Source organism: Zeugodacus cucurbitae, chromosome 6, assembly GCF_028554725.1.
Source record: "Zeugodacus cucurbitae isolate PBARC_wt_2022May chromosome 6, idZeuCucr1.2, whole genome shotgun sequence".
Lineage (NCBI taxonomy): Eukaryota > Metazoa > Arthropoda > Insecta > Diptera > Tephritidae > Zeugodacus > Zeugodacus cucurbitae.
In genome coordinates, this window is record NC_071671.1 from 25,935,001 (window position 1) to 25,954,980 (window position 19,980).

Sequence of the window (19,980 nt, forward strand, 5' to 3'; positions counted from 1 at the left end):
TGCATCACTATAAATTGCTTATATATGTATATATCTTTGCACGGCTGTAGGTCATGTTTATATATTTTGTCAGCATTCACCTCGTTTCCAATTCTCTTACGTCCTTTCTATCTCACTCTCCGTGCTACCATCCGCATTCTCTGGTGCCACTGTCACCGTTTTCAACTATTTCTAAACTTGCTTGAGTGACTGAACTGACTGCAAAAGTGGCACAAGACTAATTAGTTAGATAAACACAACTTCATTAACCGGAAATGTGATTGTAAGTGGCAAAGGTGGTAAATATTTAGAGCGGACACATTTAGTTCAGGGCGTTAGACATTTGTAAATTTGTATGTCATGTTCAAGTATTGTGTAAGGTTTAACTTTACGCTCGTGCAACTGTGTACTGACTTATAAATTCACTGTTAAATTTTTAAAGAGCTCCTGCAAGTTGAGGTAATGAAGAAAACATGTTAAGCAGGTAATTTATTCAGTATATCTGCTCTCACTGAGACCTTCACAGAAATTGTACAGGAAAAGAGCAAATAAATTTTATATTAAAGTCAATGGCATATCAAATAAAAAATATTTGAATTTGACAAAATATTCTATTCTGATATCTATTTTAACAATAACAGAATAACCAGAAAGGCTCGACAGAAAATTAATGAAGTTGCTTCCCCATCTTAGTGTTTACACAAGTTCTACCAAGAACTTACCATCACTGAAGCCATCGTAGTGTTTCCTTTTAGAAGAATACTGTGATATCGTCATATGAGATCGAAAAAGTAATAAATTATACGCAACACAAAGCATAGCTGATGCAGTAATTTCGAATCATGTACATCATATTACGTTTCTGTTCTGTTTCTGTTCCTAGTTTTGTTTCAAACAATGTAAGTTTTATACAACACTAATGAGCGATCTGTATAGACACTTTCATTTATAATACACCTCGATCAACTAGTAAGCGAACACAAAGAAAAAAAAACAACACCTAATATCGTTACAACAACAAAAAACAACTTCAATACCCAACATTTCACAAAACTTTCTTGAATTTCTTCAAATTTTTAACGCATTTTATTTCTTCTTTGCATTTCACAAGTATTGTCATTTGGATACTTCAGTACTTTTTCATTGTTTGCTACACTCCTTTTAAACTTCAAACTTTTTGTTTAACACCATAGTTTTACTGTAAACTGGCCACCCACCATGCGCTCTTTCTTGCAACATTGCAACTCTTACGAGATTTTCGCTTGCAAAAAGTATTCGCAAGATTTGGGTTTTTTTCTTTGCAGTAAAACAGGTAATATAGCTGCTATGTAGATAGCACTCAATTTACTAGTTTAAGATAGATTTTGCCAAAGATAAAACTGGCTGTAGTAAGCAGCGTAGTAACGAGTCGAGCTACTCCAATCGTGTTAAATGGGAAAAGTTTAATGATGTTGGCTGTTGTTGGTGATAAAAGTGTTGCAAGAAATCCGTATTATTTTTGTTGCTGTTATTGTCTAAATAACTAAGCTTAATTGAAGGCAGTTAAATATGTTTGCATACGCAAACTACAACTACAACTATTTCTCGCAAATACAATCAAAGTTGTGTCAAAAAGTTAATCATACGCCATGTACAACTCTATTGTCTCGGCTGCACACTGGTATGCTGAGCGCTACTACCAACTAGCTACAAATGCAAATAATTTTAAAAAGTTTTCGGGTTTCTATAACTTTAAATGCGGCTTGTTTGCACAGCTGCAAGTAAAGAGCTGTAGATATATAAATGTTTGCAACTATAGACTTCGTAATTAATTTGAATTTTATTTCATTGCAATTTCGTTTATTTTTCCAGCTATTCTTTTGCGTTCTCTCTTTTGAAATTTTCATTAAAAATATGCTCTAAAAAATTTCAACAGAAAATATATTCCCCCCCCCCCCTCTTTCTATTTGACCTCGCTCTCTTGCTTGCTTCTCCCACATGGAAACCACACACTAGCCACCACACTGACGATTGCTATTAAAAATGCAAATCTTTGTGTAATTTATATCGGCCGCAAATAATAAAAAAACAGTAGTCACCAATTAATTTTAATTTTTCGCTCATATCCTTCGCCATTATTCGTTTGAGTTCGTTGCAGGCATCCAACACATTCGTCGCACATTTATTGTGTCACTGTCATTTGTCCTGGTAAATGTTGGCTTTTGTGGTGCAACAAGCATTTATGGCAATGCTAGTAGACGCTATCCGACTGTCAGACCCCCACGCCTCGCTCTCGTGTGGTTGTCGTGGCGGTTTTGAGTTGTTGCGTTTGTATATATAAGTATAGTATATAAAGCTGAAATATATATGAACAGTTACATTATTTACTCACATTTATGTGATGTAATAATTCGCGCTTGTTGAGTTCAATGGTTTGCTGAGTGCAAGGTTAAAAAAAAATTGAAGAAATTATCAACAAGTAAGGAAGGGCTAAGTTCGGGTGTAACCGAACATTTTATACTCTCGCAATTTATTTATTTAACTTTATTAATATTATATAATACACAATTTGACCCATATATTCGTCATATTATAATATATAAGGTCCATTGAAAGTTGGAAACCATAATATTAGGTTAGAAGCACCGAGGTCCTCATGTTCGATATATGGGGCCTTGAAAACCTATGGTCCGATTTCGGTGATTTTCAGAATGGGGCTGCCACACTATAAACGTAGTATTTGTGCAAAGTTCTGCATCGCTATCTTTACTAGTGCTTACTTTATATATTGTAAAGTTAACGATTCAGATCGTCTTCAAAGTTCTAGTATATAGGAAGTAGGCGTGGTTGTGAAGCGATTTGGCCTATTTTCACACAACATATCATTGGGATGTAAGGAAACTATTGCAAACCAAGTTTCATTGAAATAGGTCAAGTAGTTCCTGAGATATGGTTTTTGACCCATAAGTGGGCGACGCCACGCCCATTTTCCATTTTGTAAAAAAATCTGAGTGCAGCTTCCATCTGCCATTTCTTATGTGAAATTTAGTGTTTCTGACGTTTTTCGTTATTGAGCTAACCCACTTTTAGTAGTTTTCAACATATTCTTTGTATGGGAGGTGGGCGTGGTTACAATCCGATTTCCTCCATTTTTGGACTGTACAAGGTAGTACCTAAAAGAAACGTCTCTAGAAAGTTTCCTTGATATACCTTTAGTAGTTTGCGAGATATGTACAAAAAACTTAGTAGGGGGCGGGGCACGCCCACTTCCTCAAAAAAATTACATCCACGTATGCCCCTTCATAGTGCGATCCTTCATACCAAATTTTACTTCCATAGCTTTATTTATAGCTTAGTTATGGCACTTTAAGTGTTTTCGGTTTTCGCCATTTTGTGGGCGTTGCAGTGGTCCGATTACGCCCATTTTCGAACTTAACCTTCTTATGGTGCCAAGGAACACGTGTTCCAAATTTAATTAAGATATCTCAATTTTTACACAAGTTACAGCTTGCACGGACGGACGGACAGACAGACATCCGGATTTTAACTTTTCTCGTCACCCTGATCATTTTGATATATATAACCCTATATCTAACTCGTTTAGCTTTAGGACTTACAACCAACCGTTATGTGGACAAAACTATAATACTCTCGTAGCAGCTTTGTTGCGAGAGTATAAAAAACGAGGTAATATAGAGAGAGAGTGTGTGTGATAAAGGTAGTATGAGATGTAGTGAAAAATACTATATTGACTAAAAGAGAGAGAATTTTTATTTTCCAAAATTTAACTTTGTTTAATAAATACTGTTCCTAGAGAGAGAAAGAGCGAGAGAGGTAGAGGGTGATACGGAATTAAGTTAGAACTCGTGAGATCTTTTCTCAATAAAGGGACCAAAAGAATTTTCGAGAAATATGTATATTTCAAAATAAACAGATCGCATTCTGGATCCTATTTCTGGTATCTGTTTTCAAAATAACAAAATTATATACAACCCTTTACTGTTTCCTGAGAATGATATGATATATTGACCACTCAAAAAATAGTACCCCCCGCTCTGCACTCTTTGCACTCCGGTTGATGTTTTCAATACACTTAAAATCAATTATATTTCGATGTGTGACTATGCTGAACTACAAATTGATATTGCGCCTAATTGTAGGCAACCCTTTATTATTATTTATTTACAATTACTATGCTTTGATTACTACCGATTCTTTGCCATCATAGTCTACTTCTCGCCATGTGTCGCTGTTGGTTTTGGTAACGCTGTTGTTAAATGTGTGGAATTGTAATTTATTACGTGGAAAGTGTTGATAGTTTGCCAACAATTTAGCCTATATTACGGCTGCTGTTCAACTGTGTTGTTGATAGATATTTACACTTTGGTGGCATTCGAAGAGTGTGTCAAAAATTTTGCGAAAGAAAAGCGTGGAACTGATTTCGAAATTTCAAACAGAACAGAATTATTGTATTTAATATAATATATACCGATTCGAAACAGAAACTGTCAATGAACCTGAACTAAAAGTCAGATATATAGGATGCGATGGAAGCAATTAATTATACATTTTATAAACGTTAGGAATGGACCAAAAAAACATCAAGCAACCACTTGACAAAAATAAGTAATCCCCTTGGGGTTGTAGTCTCCCAACAAAATCATGGAGATGAATTACGGCTCTGTTCGATGCACAAAATTAGTACAACAGGTCAAGGTAGTTAACCTCAGCTCACATAATATAAATAACCCACCAAAAAGTATGACGAAGCTTGCCAAAAACCAAAAAGAACAGTGGTTTATATTTCCTCTAATCCAGAACCCTTGTTGACTGGACTCTGTTTTGCATCACGGAAGCCTTCTGGACAAAGGTAAGTCGGATGCGATAATATGATTTCAACGGGATGTCGACTCCAGTCAAATGCAATGAAGTCTAACATTTCTAGAATATCTCAATCAAAGGTTAAAGTGAAAATCTACCGTGTGTAAAAAAAAGTGGATCACGAGTCGATAGTTCTCTATCTGTACTATGAGAGTTCATCGTCGACGATCCGTTCGGAGAGTCCTTCTACTAAATTATGAGAGATATTCTATCTTCAGCATTTTGTGTTCTTATACCAGACGAGTGTACTCCCCACGTTCTTTCATACTTAAATCTCCATGGAATCTATTTGATTTGAGAGTCTAACTCCTAACCGCACTTAATTTATCCTTACTTAAGCTAAGCGATAATCTAATCTAGCTTCGTAAAGGAGGTACTGAAACCTATCGTCGTCTAACGAAAGAACTGAGGTAGGTTTTATCAACAAATAAAGAGTACTTCATAGTGTTTTTAAAGCAGCAAAGAACTGGTGGGTCATGTCATCATTGAACCTCTAGGAACTATCGAGCGAGCTTTGGTAAAATGACCTCTGAGCTTTACGGGCTAGCAAGGCGACGTCGGGAAACCGAAACTAAATGGAACTAATTTCAACGTGGTGACTATCTGAACGAAAGGCCGTTCGTGTTAAACGCCTTAAATATTATTTATAACGGGTCGTAAGCTCAGCAAAATATACAGTTTAACACACAAAATCGATAAATATTTAAATCCAACTAAGAAAGTGCGAAAAAATTTTAACCATTTAAATGCCAGCAACTAAATTTACTACTTTTATGCGACTTTTTTCTCGTCTTCATACGTTACTGAGTGCCACGCAGGCAGAAGGAATGTAAGGATATTTCCGAAGCAATGAATTCCTGAGAAGCGGTAGCCAAGTGGCACACTAGAATTGCCAACCGAATGAAATTTACAACGACCACACAATATACGAGCGAACGCACTTTAAATGGGTTTTAAATTTGGCCACTTTACAAGTTTCATTTAAAGCTTGTTCTTGGAAAACAGAAGTTGCTAGAGTGGGAAAGAGATTGAAAAACAGCTGTTGTGGAGCAAATTCATGTTTAAAAATGTTGCAGCAAACGAATTTGTTCGTATCCGAAGAATGTACTTTGTACACTAACAAAAACAAATGTTTAAGGAGTTTTGCGCCTAAATTCCGTTGCCTATACGTTCAGCGAGCCGGGCAAAATCAATGGCACAAACGACAACTTGGCCAAGTTTCATTGTTTTCGATTTTCGGCGATATCCCTTTTGCATAAAAAGACGTGTGTGTGTGAGTCTCACATAGATTTTCTTCGACTCCTCAACACTCTGCCCCACTAGCATTTAGTTGGGTAAGTTAAACTACTAAAAATTCAAATCAGACACACCGCACGAGCGGCAGCCACTGTTACAACAGACGGATAGCCAGCTCATGGGAATCAATGAATCCGAGTTGACATACATACATACATACATACATACATACACTTCCTAAACATTTTCATGCACTGCACTACTTAACATAACCTCAACTCTACTTCCCATGTCAGTAGACTTTATTACACAGTTTTGGTTGGAAAATTAGCAAAATTCTTTGTTCTGCGTTCTCTTTCCCACGCTTAAAACCTTATCCAACTTATCTCCTCGAATTTGGGTCAGATTTCCATAATGATTCAGACTGATTCAGATTCATTGTATCTGATTTCAAATATGAGATACCCTCTGTAAGATTAGTTCTCTCTTTACTGTTTCAAACGACTATCTCAGCAATATCTCAATGTTTAGATGGATTCGAGGTCTAGCGTTTTCTTTTTATATGGAGCAGATGAGGATTAGAGCGAGTTAGATAGCCATCGCGTCGTTTTCTATATTTTGGGATATCCAAACGTTTTGAATAATATGGGTTAAAATATCAGCTCTACCATGATTTTATGCCAAGAGCTTCCTTCTATCCAGTCTTTTAAATCTTTCGTTTCTATAAATTTATCTACGACCAGTAATCCAAATGGGTTAACTGATTTCTGAACTATTTATGAAACTGATCAGCTGTCTCTTTAACCTAAAATATATATATCAACGTCCGGGAATTGAAGTTAGAATAAGCTTAGAGGCTCAGAACGAGATCGCAACATAGTTATTCCAAGTCAAATATATTCAGACATGTTGCGGCTCTAGTTGGATGGTCAGACCGATATTTATGTTTCCACAGAGAGAATGTGTAGAAACACTGAAGTAATAATCTTTCTAAACGAGAAGATACCGATGTGATTAGGGCTCTAGTTAACTACTAAGTCCTTCTTTCGGTACGGCTGATAATTCGCAGGACAGAGATGATATCATATAACTTTTATGTAAGTTTGGTCCGTAAAGCCTAGAACTGCCGCCACCGAACAACATTCACGTTACTTTATACGTTTTTATGGCCTAGAATGTGGATAAATGATAGAAGGCAGTAAAGGAATCGACTATGGATTCAAGCAGTGGAGTATATACATTTGGCCTATTCCTCATTATCAAATATTCTCTTCCAGATGGTAATAACAAAAGAGAGAGATACGGAGGCAGAGAGAGGGAGAGAAAAGTGGATGGACTATATTCAACTTTATTCCGATGTCTTTTTGGTTCCTTCGAGCTCATGGAGACAAATTGGGTTAGAGCTTTTGGAATAAAGAAATTCTGCATAAAGCATTTGCAAGGATTACTTCTCGAATTTAAAGTCCGAAGGGTTGACGGGGAAGAATTTGCCATTTTTTTATTTAAAGTTTACTTGCTTTTACAACCCGAGAATTAACTGCGGTAACTACCTACTAATATGCCTCAAATCTCAATGCCGTTCCTCACAAAGAGACACTCTCTGGCTCTTCTCATAGGTATACCATACATATTCTTAAGATGAGAGCCACCTGCTTAGGATTAATGTAAGCACTCTTATGTTGCTATTATGTAACTCGCAACTGTGCATAGCAAGCTTATTGTCATCGTCGAACGTCGCCTCTAGCATTACCAATATCAAGAATCGTCGAACTGGCGACACCACAAAGTGAAGATACTAGCGTGCACAAAACAACAATCCAACATGCCAACGATCACACACACACATACACAGGCAAATCGATACGGTGTGAATGTGGGTGGACGCATTGGTGACTACGTTCTACCAATAATCAATTTCCGTGATTGGATTACATTCGGCTACTTCCGACATGTGGCTTGGCAACGAAAATGTTGCAAACGCAAAACCCAAATCCTGCAGCGCTGCGCTGTTCAAAGAGCGAAGAGAGGGTTGGTGGTCGTGAGGTGCTGGTGGGCAGCAAGTTGTGGATTGCGACATAGAGATAGAGATATTTATAAATGGTTTTAGGTACTACTTGTAAAATATTCTTGTTGCCGCCAGCGTTGCATTGCACTGCTGCTTGCACTCACACACACACACCCATACACAGATACCTGCGGATCCGGTTAAGTTTTTGGCCATATTGTTGACTCACTTGGGAGACAGACGATGCCATTGACGACATGCCAGTTATGTCTTTTGTTTTATTTCGTAGTTGTTGTTGTTGTTGGTTAGAATTTGCCCAACTTTCGCATGTCTTTTCGCATCCTGCCGAGGCCAAGGCGCGTCAAGTTACTTGCTTACGGACGTGCATGTTGTTGTTGTTGCTATTGGCTAACTGATAGACCAGCTGAAAACATGATCATGTTCCTGGCATTGGTGACAATAATAACACGCAAAAAAATATGGAAGCCCCAACCACAACAACAACAACAATAATGTTAGCTGCTGTAGTTGTAGTTATAGTAGCTCCTGGCGACGTATTTGGGCGTTGAGCTTCGAGAAGAAGTCTTACAACAACAACAGCAACAAGAAGGACTAGAATAGAAACAACGAAAGGTTTAAAATAACAACAAAAAATTTACAAAAACAGAAGCAACAATAAAACCATTACAAATCTAACAAAACACCAGCAGTAGCAGCAAGTATCACTAAAGTAACAACAATAACACCAACATAAACGTAAACGTACTGGCGACGTGAAATGTTACACAATGTAGATTTCAGTGCCAAAGGAGGTCAAAAATCTCACCAAAATGCATGACTTAGCAAATGCCAATGTATTGGTCGCCATTCATTGAGCCCTAGCTGGTGCAGCTAAAGAGCATGTGTTTGTAGCAGCCATCTTATGCAGACTAATACATGGAAACGTTTGCGAACATGTGGTTTTACTGGCGTCTACTGATGTCTGTATGGCTCTGTATGGCTCTGTGTGTGCATATGTGTTTGGTAATGAGATTATCGGAAACAAATGATGAAAACAGTGTTGATGGCATTTTTGGCATTCGAAATGGCAATCACGGAAATGCAGTAACCAAAGTACAATAGTTTTTTGTTGTTGCTGTTGTTGTCAAAATGCTATAAAAACATGCCATTGCGAATCAAAGCCACATAAAAATGTTGGCGCAACTTTAAATTTTATTGTCATTGATGAGTGCGAATAGTTACTGCGTTGGAGCAATTTTAAAATTGATTGAGACTACTTACGGTGACACAGTGGTGGGTAAAAAACATACAATGCGATATTTGTAAATAAATTGTAGATAAATGATCAGGGCGACGAGAAGGGTCAAAATCCGAATGTCTGTATGTCCGTCCGTGCAACGGATAACTTGAGTAAAAATTGAGATTTATTGAAACTTGATACACATGTTCCTTGAGACCGTGAGATGGTTGCTTTCAAAGATGGGCGAAATGGTCCACTGCCACGCCCACAAAATTGCAAAAACCGAAAACACATAAAGTGTCATAACAAAGCCATAAGTAAAGTTCTAATAAAGTCCTAGTAAAAACCATATTTTGGATGTATTTTTTTTGATTAAGTGGGCGTGGCCCCGCCCCCAAAATAGGTTATTTGTATATATCTTGCAAACCAATAAAGCTATATAAACCAAACTTTACGGAAGAAATAGCAGAAAGCAGCTTGCACCCAGATTTTTTTACAAAATGGAAAATGGACGTGGCATCGCCCACTTATTTTATCCTATATCTCAGGAACTACTCGACAGATTTCAATGAAATTCGGTATATAATATTTTCTTGACACCCTGATAACACGTGTAGAAAATGGATGAAATCGGTTCACAACTACGACTATTTCCCATATAACTCAATTTTGAATTCCATCTCATCCTTTCTCTTTATAATTTATACATAAGGAACCAATGAAGATAGCGGAATAAAACTTTACACAAATACTGTATATGATCTGTGGCATCACTTGTGAAAAAAATTTCAAAAACGGTCTATAAATTTTCAATGCCTCGGAGATCGAATATGAAGAACTCAGTGCCTTGTGGTAATTTTTCAACGAAAATATCGGTAAATCTCTCAGGTATCTTAATTTAATTCAGAGGAAATATTTTTCTTCTAATTGTGTGTCTCTGTACCAGAAATGGTTGAAATCGAGTCATAACTTCCCCTAGCTCTCATATAGCTAATTATAGATTTTCAAAAAATACGATGGGCTTAATAGCTTATAAATCGGTTAATATGTGAAATATCTGAGCACAATTAAATGAGCATATAATCTTAGATATAATCTATGTTGATGATGAAAATTAGTGAAATCAGTTCAGAAATTACCTCAATCTATATACTATATATGACGATTTTCGTAATTCTATTAAATTTTATGCCGAATATATGGGTCAATTTGTGTGTTATCTTAAGAAAAATATAGCAATAAATTACGAGAGTATAAAATATACGGTTGCACCCGAACTTAGCCTTTCCTTACTTGTTTTCTAATTATTATTCTCTTTTTGACTCTGAAAATTTTTATATACTCAAAGGGTATAATAAAAAAAAAAACGTTTGAATAAAAAAAATTAAATTGAACAATTTTCTTAATTTGTTTAAATTTTTAAATTAAATTTTTTTATTCAAGCATTTTTTTAATTGATTTAAATTCATTATTAAATTTATTTAAATATATAAATTAAATTTTTTAAATTCTTTTCTTGTTTTAAAAATTTAAAGTAATTAAATAAATATTTACCAAAAAAAAACTTATATATGCTAAATATTTAAATAATTAGTTAAAAAAAAGTTACTCACTAAAAGCGTATATAAATTTACACTATCTACGAAATAGTTTTAAATTCTCTTTTAAATTGTTTTTTGGTAATTTTCGTATTATTTAATTTAAAATTAAAAAAAATAGAAAAATTTTAAATCTTATCTCGGATAAAAGTGTTTTTGGCTATTTTTAATATTATTTTTGAATTTGTTTCCTTTTGAAGTAAGTTTGAAAAATTATTTTTAATCGTTAATAAAAATTTATTAAAAATTATTTCTATGGGGAATTATTTGATAAACATTAAATTTTTGAAAAAAATATAAAAATACCAAAAAAAAAGTATTGGTTTATATATTTTGTATTTCTTCAATGAATTATTCAAAAAACTATAACAAAGTGGATGGTTTGTCTTTCAGTGAGCTCATATTCTATGCCACCACTGTATGCATTGCTGTAAACAAAAGCTAATTTCGTTGGAGCTTATTAACAACTGAATCACAGACACATATGTAGTATGTGTATATGCTTTTAATATACATATAATATTTACAGTCTTAATCACGTTCTCATAAAGCTTTAATTATTTCATTCGAGAGATAACCCTCTCCGCTCAGTTAAGTATCTTTATATACTAGTTCAATATAAATCTCTGTATAATTTACACTACTTTAATATTAGAACTGTTTTTTTTTACATACATGTGTGGAATAAATGAAAGGTCTCAAGTGGTATTAGTTGGAGAGTTCTTATAATAAAAAAAAATCGCTCCCAGTTGGCGCTGCGACTGGAATTTAAGACAATTATTATTAATTTAACGTTCGATCATATAAAAGATATGTTTTTTTGAACGGAGCAGAGAAGAATTCAAGAAGAGTGGATTGAGGCTGCTGAAATTGAAAGATTATTATAAAAAATGCTGCTGTATTCAAGTTTTCCATTATTTTTAAAGATGAATGCCTACTAGAATCGTCTATCGCACATATTCTTCAGTGGAATACGAAGATAAATCCATTACTGAAAATAAGTTTTAATTTTTATTATAATAACTATGTCTAATTTTTATTTAAATATTTAATTATATTTTTTTATAATTATTTATTAATAATTTCATAAATACTTTTTTTTAATATTTAATTTAATTTTTTCTTTTATAATTATTTATTAATAATTTCATAAATACATGTGTGAAAACTTCGTAATTTTATTTAAATTCTTTAACACAATATTAACAATATTTTGTGGCAACCGTTAACTCAAAAAGCAAAAAATATTTATATTAAATTTAAATATTTTATATTTATTTTTTTATTATATTTATTTTATTAATTTCTTCGTATAAAATCAATAAATCCAAATATAAAATATTATTAACAAAAACACATTTTTATAAAATATAATTTTTTTTTCGTATGGCAACTCTTAACGCACTTAGCCGAAAATATTAACTTTTTAGTTTTATTGGTGTCATTCGCCAACAAAGTCGCGCGCTCTCTCTCTCTCTCTCTCTCTCTGGCATGTTTTGCTCTTGCTCACCTCTCCTTCATTTCATGTCTCACACTGTATGCACTCATCGTTGTATCATACACCAAAAAAATTTCTGCTGCGTAATTCTGACTTTCATATTTTCGCTGACGAGTACACTTTTACTTTCGCTGATTTTTATTTTTACATAAGCAAGAATAAAATTTTTATCATTTTTTATGAAGCAAACCGGTCACATGTATGATATGTCTGAGTGTAAGGACGGGTTTGATGATTGTTTGGGTTATAAGTGCACACTCATTCGCCCATAGGTTTTATAGTCAGTTCGTGGATCTGAAGAGAAATTTATAATGAATTAAAATTTATTGATAATTAAAAAAATATAAAAAAGTGTTTGTTGAAAAAATTTAATTTCGATTAAAAAATTAAAAAAATCCAATTCACCTGCACATGCGGTGGCGTCTGTAGACAATATAACAAAGCATCGGCCACATCTTCCGGCTTTAATAGCGGTAAATTAGTTTTGTCTTCCGGTAGGAGATGCATTGGTAAAATATCTGTTAACACGCCGCCAGGACTGATACTCTGCAAATGGAAATAAACTCTTAAGATCCCAAAATCTCCCAACGCTTCTTTTATTAAACTCACCGTCACTTTAATCTTTGTATTGTATTTCAAGAATTCTTGCCTATAAACCTCCGTCATAGCGGTCACCGCATATTTCGAAGATGGATACATATTCCACGATAAACCCGGTATGCTTGCCACATTATGCCCGGCAATGCTGTTAATCAGGAAAACATGTCCATCCCCACCATGCGCGCGCATCGCACGAAACGCTTCGCGTGTACAATATGCCACGCCCAGCACATTTGTATCGATCGTATCGCGTAAATCGCTCGTGTTATCCTCACTCACCAAATCGCTGAAACGCAATATGCCCGCATTGTTCACCAGCACCGCCACCGATCCGAATTCCGACTCGATCTGCTTAAAGGCATCTATAATATCTTGCTCCTTGCGCACATCACATTGTATTGCGTGCAATCGTTGGCTGGCTTCCGGTTTCAGTGTTTCACGTAGCGTTTCAATGCGTTCCTTACGACGCGCCAGACCTACAACGATCATGCCATTATTGGCGAGATACTGCGCACAGGCGGCACCAATACCCGCACTAGCGCCGGTCACCACAGCAACGCGTCCCAACCAGCGTTCCATCTTCAATGCGGTTTACACGTGAAGAGTGTCGGCACTGTTATAATTTTGCGAATTGCTGTATGCAGTCGAATATGCGCTGCAAAGCTACGCTTCTTCACGATAATTACAAGTCATCGAACCCAGCGGCTTCATTTATATGGGTCGGCTCTTTGCCGGCTCTCAAAAGTAAACATTTAGGCATATAAAATGATAAAGACGCAGACGAATTTGGGTGCGCCGGTTTAATGCATGTGTAAATAAGTTAAAGTTGATATGTACTGAGATACATATGAATGTACTGATTAGCAAATTAATATTGCAAAGTGAGAATGAAAGTGTCTCAGATGTGAATGTTGGAAGAGATTAAACCTACCGGGTAATAAATTTTTTTGACTAAATAAGAGTTAAGAGTTATAGTACTATAACTATTATATATTTATAGCTATATTTCTTCCTCTTACTAATTAATTTAACACCAAATTTTACGCTAATTGATATATAATTAAGCAGTAATTGATCATTAAGTACTCTAATTGACCATTAATTACATCTATTGAGTCTAATTGACTATTAAATGCGCCGTGTAGAACTTATCTTCATTGTACATCTGCAAATAGTATGATAATTAATATGTAATTAACCACTAATTGACCATTACACTAATTGAGTGTTAGTTGCCTATTAAATCTTCGTCGTGCTAAATACATTTTCAGTGTTACTCAGCGAATTTCAAGGTAGTATTTTTGCAATTACGGACTATTTTAATATTAACTAACTCAAATTAAACACAAAATTCACTATTATTATTAAACAAATTTGGCTGCGTTTCACATCGAATTTTACATTAATTTATATGTAATTAAGCACTAATTGACAATTAAGCTTTAATTGAGTGACAAGTGCACAGAACATATATTTTCTTCCTACAATTATATAAGTTTATTATTATTTACAAAAAATAGATTTTTTCACTTTAATTGTTTTGCAATCAAACACTAATTGATCATTATTTAGCAACTTACAACTACTTAAAACTTTAACTTTTAAAACAATTTTTACGATTAACTTCACTATCCTTAAGGCTTAATTTGTTACCACTCTTTTAATTGAGTTCATTGTTTTGCAATTAACCATCAATTAGTTATTAAGAGCAAATTGACCATTAAATAGTAATTAGAAATACTTCAAAACATTTTTTACGATTAAATTCACTGTCATTAAAGCCTAATTTGTTCCAGTTCTATTATTTGGGTTAATTAAGCTGCCTGTTTGAAGGTATCATTATTATTATTTTAATTAAACTCGATAATATTTATGTATATTAACCAAATGATTAAGAGTTGCTTCAATTTATTTTGGTTTTTATTCCATTCAATAACAATTTCTGTAAATTCCCCCGACCATTCTGATTTTTCAAATATTTTCCGCATAAATTGTGTGATTTGAAATATTCTTTTCCCACTTAAACGTCTCATGTACATATGTACGTAGCAATATTTTTCGCTGATCATGCTCCGTTTGCACTTTTGCTTTGAACTAATCTTATCGCGCATACAGCCGTATCGGTATTCTATTAAAAATTATTTTACTCCATTATCGTAGCTTATTATCGATACAAACATGATACTAGAACACAGCGAAATGAACTTGTACCTATATAATTTTAAATTTTGGTTAAGTGGAAAAAATTGTGTAACATTTGCAAGGTCATCGCACAATTAAGCAACTTTACATTGTTACAAATTATTAAGTATGTCAAAGAGAATACGTGTATACTTCGCTATTGAATGTTGTGGCATATACGAGTATATATACAAGGGTTACTCGAATGGAACCTTAATTTTATAGAAAGTACAAAATACTACAAATTAATAATTACTGTAATATTAGTCATATGGGCAGATCATTTCTTAAATGTTTGGGATTACCAAATCCGTCAAAAACCTCGGAAGATATTATATTTTACTTCAATAACTGGACTTTAAAGTAAAGACCTTCAGTATTCAACCAAAAAATTTCAGTTTTTTTCATTTAAAATTTAAATTTCGATTAAAATTTAATGGTTATGTGCTTTTTCCGAACTTGTGAAACAGTTCAGTTTACTTCAGATACTTGTGACCTCTTAATCGACTCTTAAACATGAATACACAGTCACTGATAATTCATGAGGTCCATAGAGGTGCTCATATCAGCTATATTTTCTCGATTATCTCGAGAATTATTATTATTTTTAGAACGCAGATATAAAAGTTATTGGATCTATGTGTCTAACAGCAGAATCGTAGATTCACTTCCCTAAAAAAATATTTTAAAACATTTTTTTTTTTGGATTTTTAATTTAATAATATTTTTTTATTTTTATTTTAAATTAAAACTTATGTATATATTTAGTAGACTCATTACAGCAACAAATAAACTAAACGCATAGCGCTTAGTATATCACACTCCAACCGAGAATAAACTACCAAATGGTGGCGCCCACAGGTTTAATGGTCAATTCGTGCACTTGCACATGTGGTGGCGTGCCCAGACAATAGATCAAGCCATCAGCAATATCTTCGGGTTGCAACATGGCAGAAACTTCAGGCATCTTATGACGATGCTTCTTGATACCCTCCGATTCAGTGACACCAGGGCTAATGCTCTGCGGAAAGTAAAAGAATTTGAATTTAGTGCGGACAATCTAATAAAGAATCTTCCACCAAATAACACAAACTTACCGTTACTTTGATTTTGGTCTCCAGACTCAAGAACTCCTGACGATAGACTTCAGTCATGGCCGTAACGGCATACTTGGTTGGTGCATACATATTTATATTTGTATTAGGTAAGTAGGGCACATTATGTCCCGCTACACTGTTGATGAGGAAAACATGTCCATCACCGCCATTCTCCTTCATCGAACGGAAAGCCTCGCGTGTGCTATACACAATGCCCAACACATTTGTATTTAACGTAACGAGTATGTCTTCGGTATTGCCCTCCTTCACCAATTTCGTTTCACGTCCGGTGCCGGCATTATTGACCAACACAGCTACTGGACCATAGGTCTTTTCGACCTCTTTGAAGGCATCAATGATCTGTTGCTCCACAGTGATATCACATTCAATGCCATGTATACGATCACGTGCTTCGGGCTTCACTTCGTCACGCAGCGATTCTATTTTCTCCTTGCGACGCGCCAAACCCACAACAACCATGCCATTTTCGGCTAATTTTTGTACAATAGCAGCACCGATGCCCGCACTAGCGCCTGTAACCACTGCAACACGATTGGCCCAACGTTCCATTTTGATTTTATTTATTTTATAGTTATTTACTAAATATTTTCTTCAACTTTGTTGACAATATGCAACCGCACAATATTAAATATTATGTACTTTCAGCTCGCTTAGCTTTGCTAGACTGAATGAATTGTTTGCTCTACCTTTTATTTATACATAATGTACTCGCTTCATATATACATTCCTTATATATATTGGCTGTGACTTTATCTATGTATATGTCCAGTATTTACCGTCAACTATTCAATATACATATGTACATTTACACCAAAGAAATAGGCATTCAAAATTTGTGTATATACTCGTATATATACACTGGCATACAGGTGTGTTTGAGATAACATCCAAAATTATGTCGTAAACCTACCACTTCGTACGCTTGTACGCAGTGAGCACCAAATTTGAATAGCGTATTTCCCCCAAATGATGATTAAATGTTGATTTTCGACATATACATACATATATACATACTATATATATTTACAAATATATACCTATCTATATGTGTATAATGGCAGACAATTATCATCAATTTCGTTTGTTTATACGACAAAGTTGTTTGAATAATTATAAACAGATATACCGATACATACCTAGCTCTAAGTACTCACGTTGCCGATTCGCTCTCACTCTCTCCATCAACCGGGAGCAAGACCACCAACTGGCTCATTTCGCTCACGCATAATAAAATTTATTTTTGTTCGTATTTCCATGTAAGGTTAATCTTATCGTGCTTACAACGAAAATAGAAACAAATATATAAAGTCCAACAACTTTAATTAAATACACTACTTTACTACTCAAGCACAGATGGCGGAATAAATTGATAAAAAACAAGTTGTATTTAGACTTTCTTAGAATTCCGATATTAAACGCGTAAATAGTACGAAAGCATAGTACAACACTTTCTTCACATCATCGAAAACGCGAGTCATAACTCAACAGGCATGATGACTGGCAAAATTTGTTGTATGAGAAGTGAATTTTTTTGCACAATTATTTATGTATATATCTTCGTCGATTCGTGAAATGGTTTTGTTGAACAAAACTAAAAGTAACCGAGTACAAACAAACGAACTATGAGTCATTGGTATGCGATCTTCATGACTTTAACGAGCCGGCTTCTACTTATCTTTTCAAAACATTTTACTAAATTGTGTGTTGATATCTCTAATATTTAGAGAGTTCCGAAAGAAAAATCTGTTTTTGAAGTATGGGTTGTATGGCAGCTATGTTTTAGAATCTTTCGATTTTAATAATTTTTACTCACAAGCTTCTACTAGCCACTCTTAGATATTTTCACTGATGAGTACACTTTTACTTTCGATGATTTTTATTTTAACATAAGCAAGAATAAAATTTGTATCAGTTTTTATGAAGCAACGCGGTCACATGTATGATATGTCTGAGTGTAAGGACGGGTTTTTGCAAGCAATGCTGATTGTTTCGGTTATAAGTGCACACTCATTCGCCCATAAGTTGTATAGTGAGTTCGTGGATCTGAAGTGAAATGTATAATGAATTAAATTTTTTGATAATTATGAGAAAAAAATGAAATATTTTTTTAATAAAAAAAAATTAAAAATATTGATGAACAAATTAATTTCGATTAAGAAAATTCAATTCACCTGCATATGCGGTGGAGTCTGTAGACAATACAACAAATCATCGGCCACATCTTCCGGCTTTAATAACAGTAAATCAGTTTTGTCTTCCGATGATGCATTGGTAAAATATCTGTTAACACGCCGCCTATCAGTCCTACACTGTAAATGGAAATAAACTCTTAAGATCCCAAAATCTCCCAGCGCTTCTTTTATTAATCTCAACGTCACTTTAATCTTTGTATTGTATTTCATTCCGTCATAGCGGTTACAGCATATTTCGAAGATGGATACATATTCCACGATGAACCCGGTATGCTTGCCACATTATGCCCGGCAATGCTGTTAATCAGGAAAACATGTCCATCCCCGCCTTGCGCGCGCATCACACGAAACGCTTCTCGCGTACAATATTCCACGCCCAGCACATTTGTGTCGATCGTATCGCGTAAGTCGCTCGAGTTATCCTCACTCACCAAATCGGTAAAACGCAATATGCCAGCATTGTTCACCAGCACCGTTACCGGTCCGTATTCCGACTCGATCTGCATTCCTAGCGTCGCGCCAGACCTACAACGATCATACCGTTATTGGCGAGACACTGCGCACAGGCGGCACCAATACCCGCACTTGCGCCGGTCAAAAGTAAACATTTAGTCATATAGTAGATGAATTTGGGCGCGCCTGTTTAATGCATGTGTAAATAAGTTAATGTAGATATGTACTGAGATACATAAGTTCTGATTCGCAAAGGAATACTATAATATATCTTTACAGTTTTATAATTACATTTTGTTCTCAACTTTTTGAGTCGATTAACTAATTTTCTGCAATAAAGTAATTGACTTAATCAAGAAATTATTATACAATTTAATGCAATCAGTATATTTCTTTAGAGTTATATATATATATATATTTGGCGTAGAAACCGCTTAAGCGATTATAGCCGAATCCACCAGAGCGCGCCACTCGTTCCTCCCTTTTGTTTTTTGGCGCCAACTGGAAACACCAAGTGAAGCCAGGTCACTTTGCACTTGGTCTTTCCACCGGAGTGGAGGTCGTCCTCTTCCGCGGCTTCCTCCAGCGGGTACTGCATCGAACACTTTCAGAGCTGGAGTGTTTTCATCCATTCGTACAACATGACCTAGCCAGCGTAGCCGCTGTCTTTTTATTCGCTGAACTATGTCAATGTCGTCGTATAAATCGTACAGCTCATCGTTCCATCGTCTGCGGTATTCGCCGTTGCCAATGTTCTGAGGACCATAAATCTTGCGCAAAATTTTCCTCTCGAAAACTCCTAGTGTCGTCTCATCGGATGTTGTCATCGTCCACGCTTCAGCGCCATACATCAGGACGGGAATAATTAGCGACTTGTAGAGTTTGATTTTTGTTCGTCGAGAGAGGACTTTACTTTGCAATTGCCTACTCAGTCCAAAGTAAAATCGATGAAAAGATGGTGAGTATCGATTCTTCTCTCTCGGGTCTTTTCCAAGATTTGGCACATGGTGAATATCTGGT

At 35.0% G+C, this 19,980-nt stretch overlaps 2 protein-coding genes and 1 pseudogene across 2 annotated transcripts; all 3 read right to left on the reverse strand.

The window, feature by feature from the left end:
• Positions 1-12,176: 12,176 nt before the first annotated feature.
• Dhrs11_15 (farnesol dehydrogenase) lies at positions 12,177-13,703 on the reverse strand. The gene is made up of 3 exons (XM_011187080.3): positions 13,026-13,703; positions 12,822-12,962; positions 12,177-12,710 (listed from the first exon to the last, which is right to left on the reverse strand). Exons 1-3 carry the CDS (start codon positions 13,593-13,595, stop codon positions 12,675-12,677), a joined length of 747 nt encoding a protein of 248 aa, XP_011185382.1. The 5' UTR covers positions 13,596-13,703; the 3' UTR covers positions 12,177-12,674.
• Positions 13,704-15,890: 2,187 nt separating this feature from the next.
• LOC105213957 (farnesol dehydrogenase-like) lies at positions 15,891-17,000 on the reverse strand. The gene is made up of 2 exons (XM_011187082.3): positions 16,295-17,000; positions 15,891-16,218 (listed from the first exon to the last, which is right to left on the reverse strand). The coding sequence occupies exons 1-2, from the start codon at positions 16,862-16,864 to the stop codon at positions 16,036-16,038; spliced, it is 753 nt and encodes a 250-aa protein (XP_011185384.2). The 5' UTR covers positions 16,865-17,000; the 3' UTR covers positions 15,891-16,035.
• Positions 16,790-19,414, reverse strand: LOC105214028 (farnesol dehydrogenase-like; annotated as a pseudogene).
• Between the last annotated feature and the right edge of the window lie 566 nt (positions 19,415-19,980).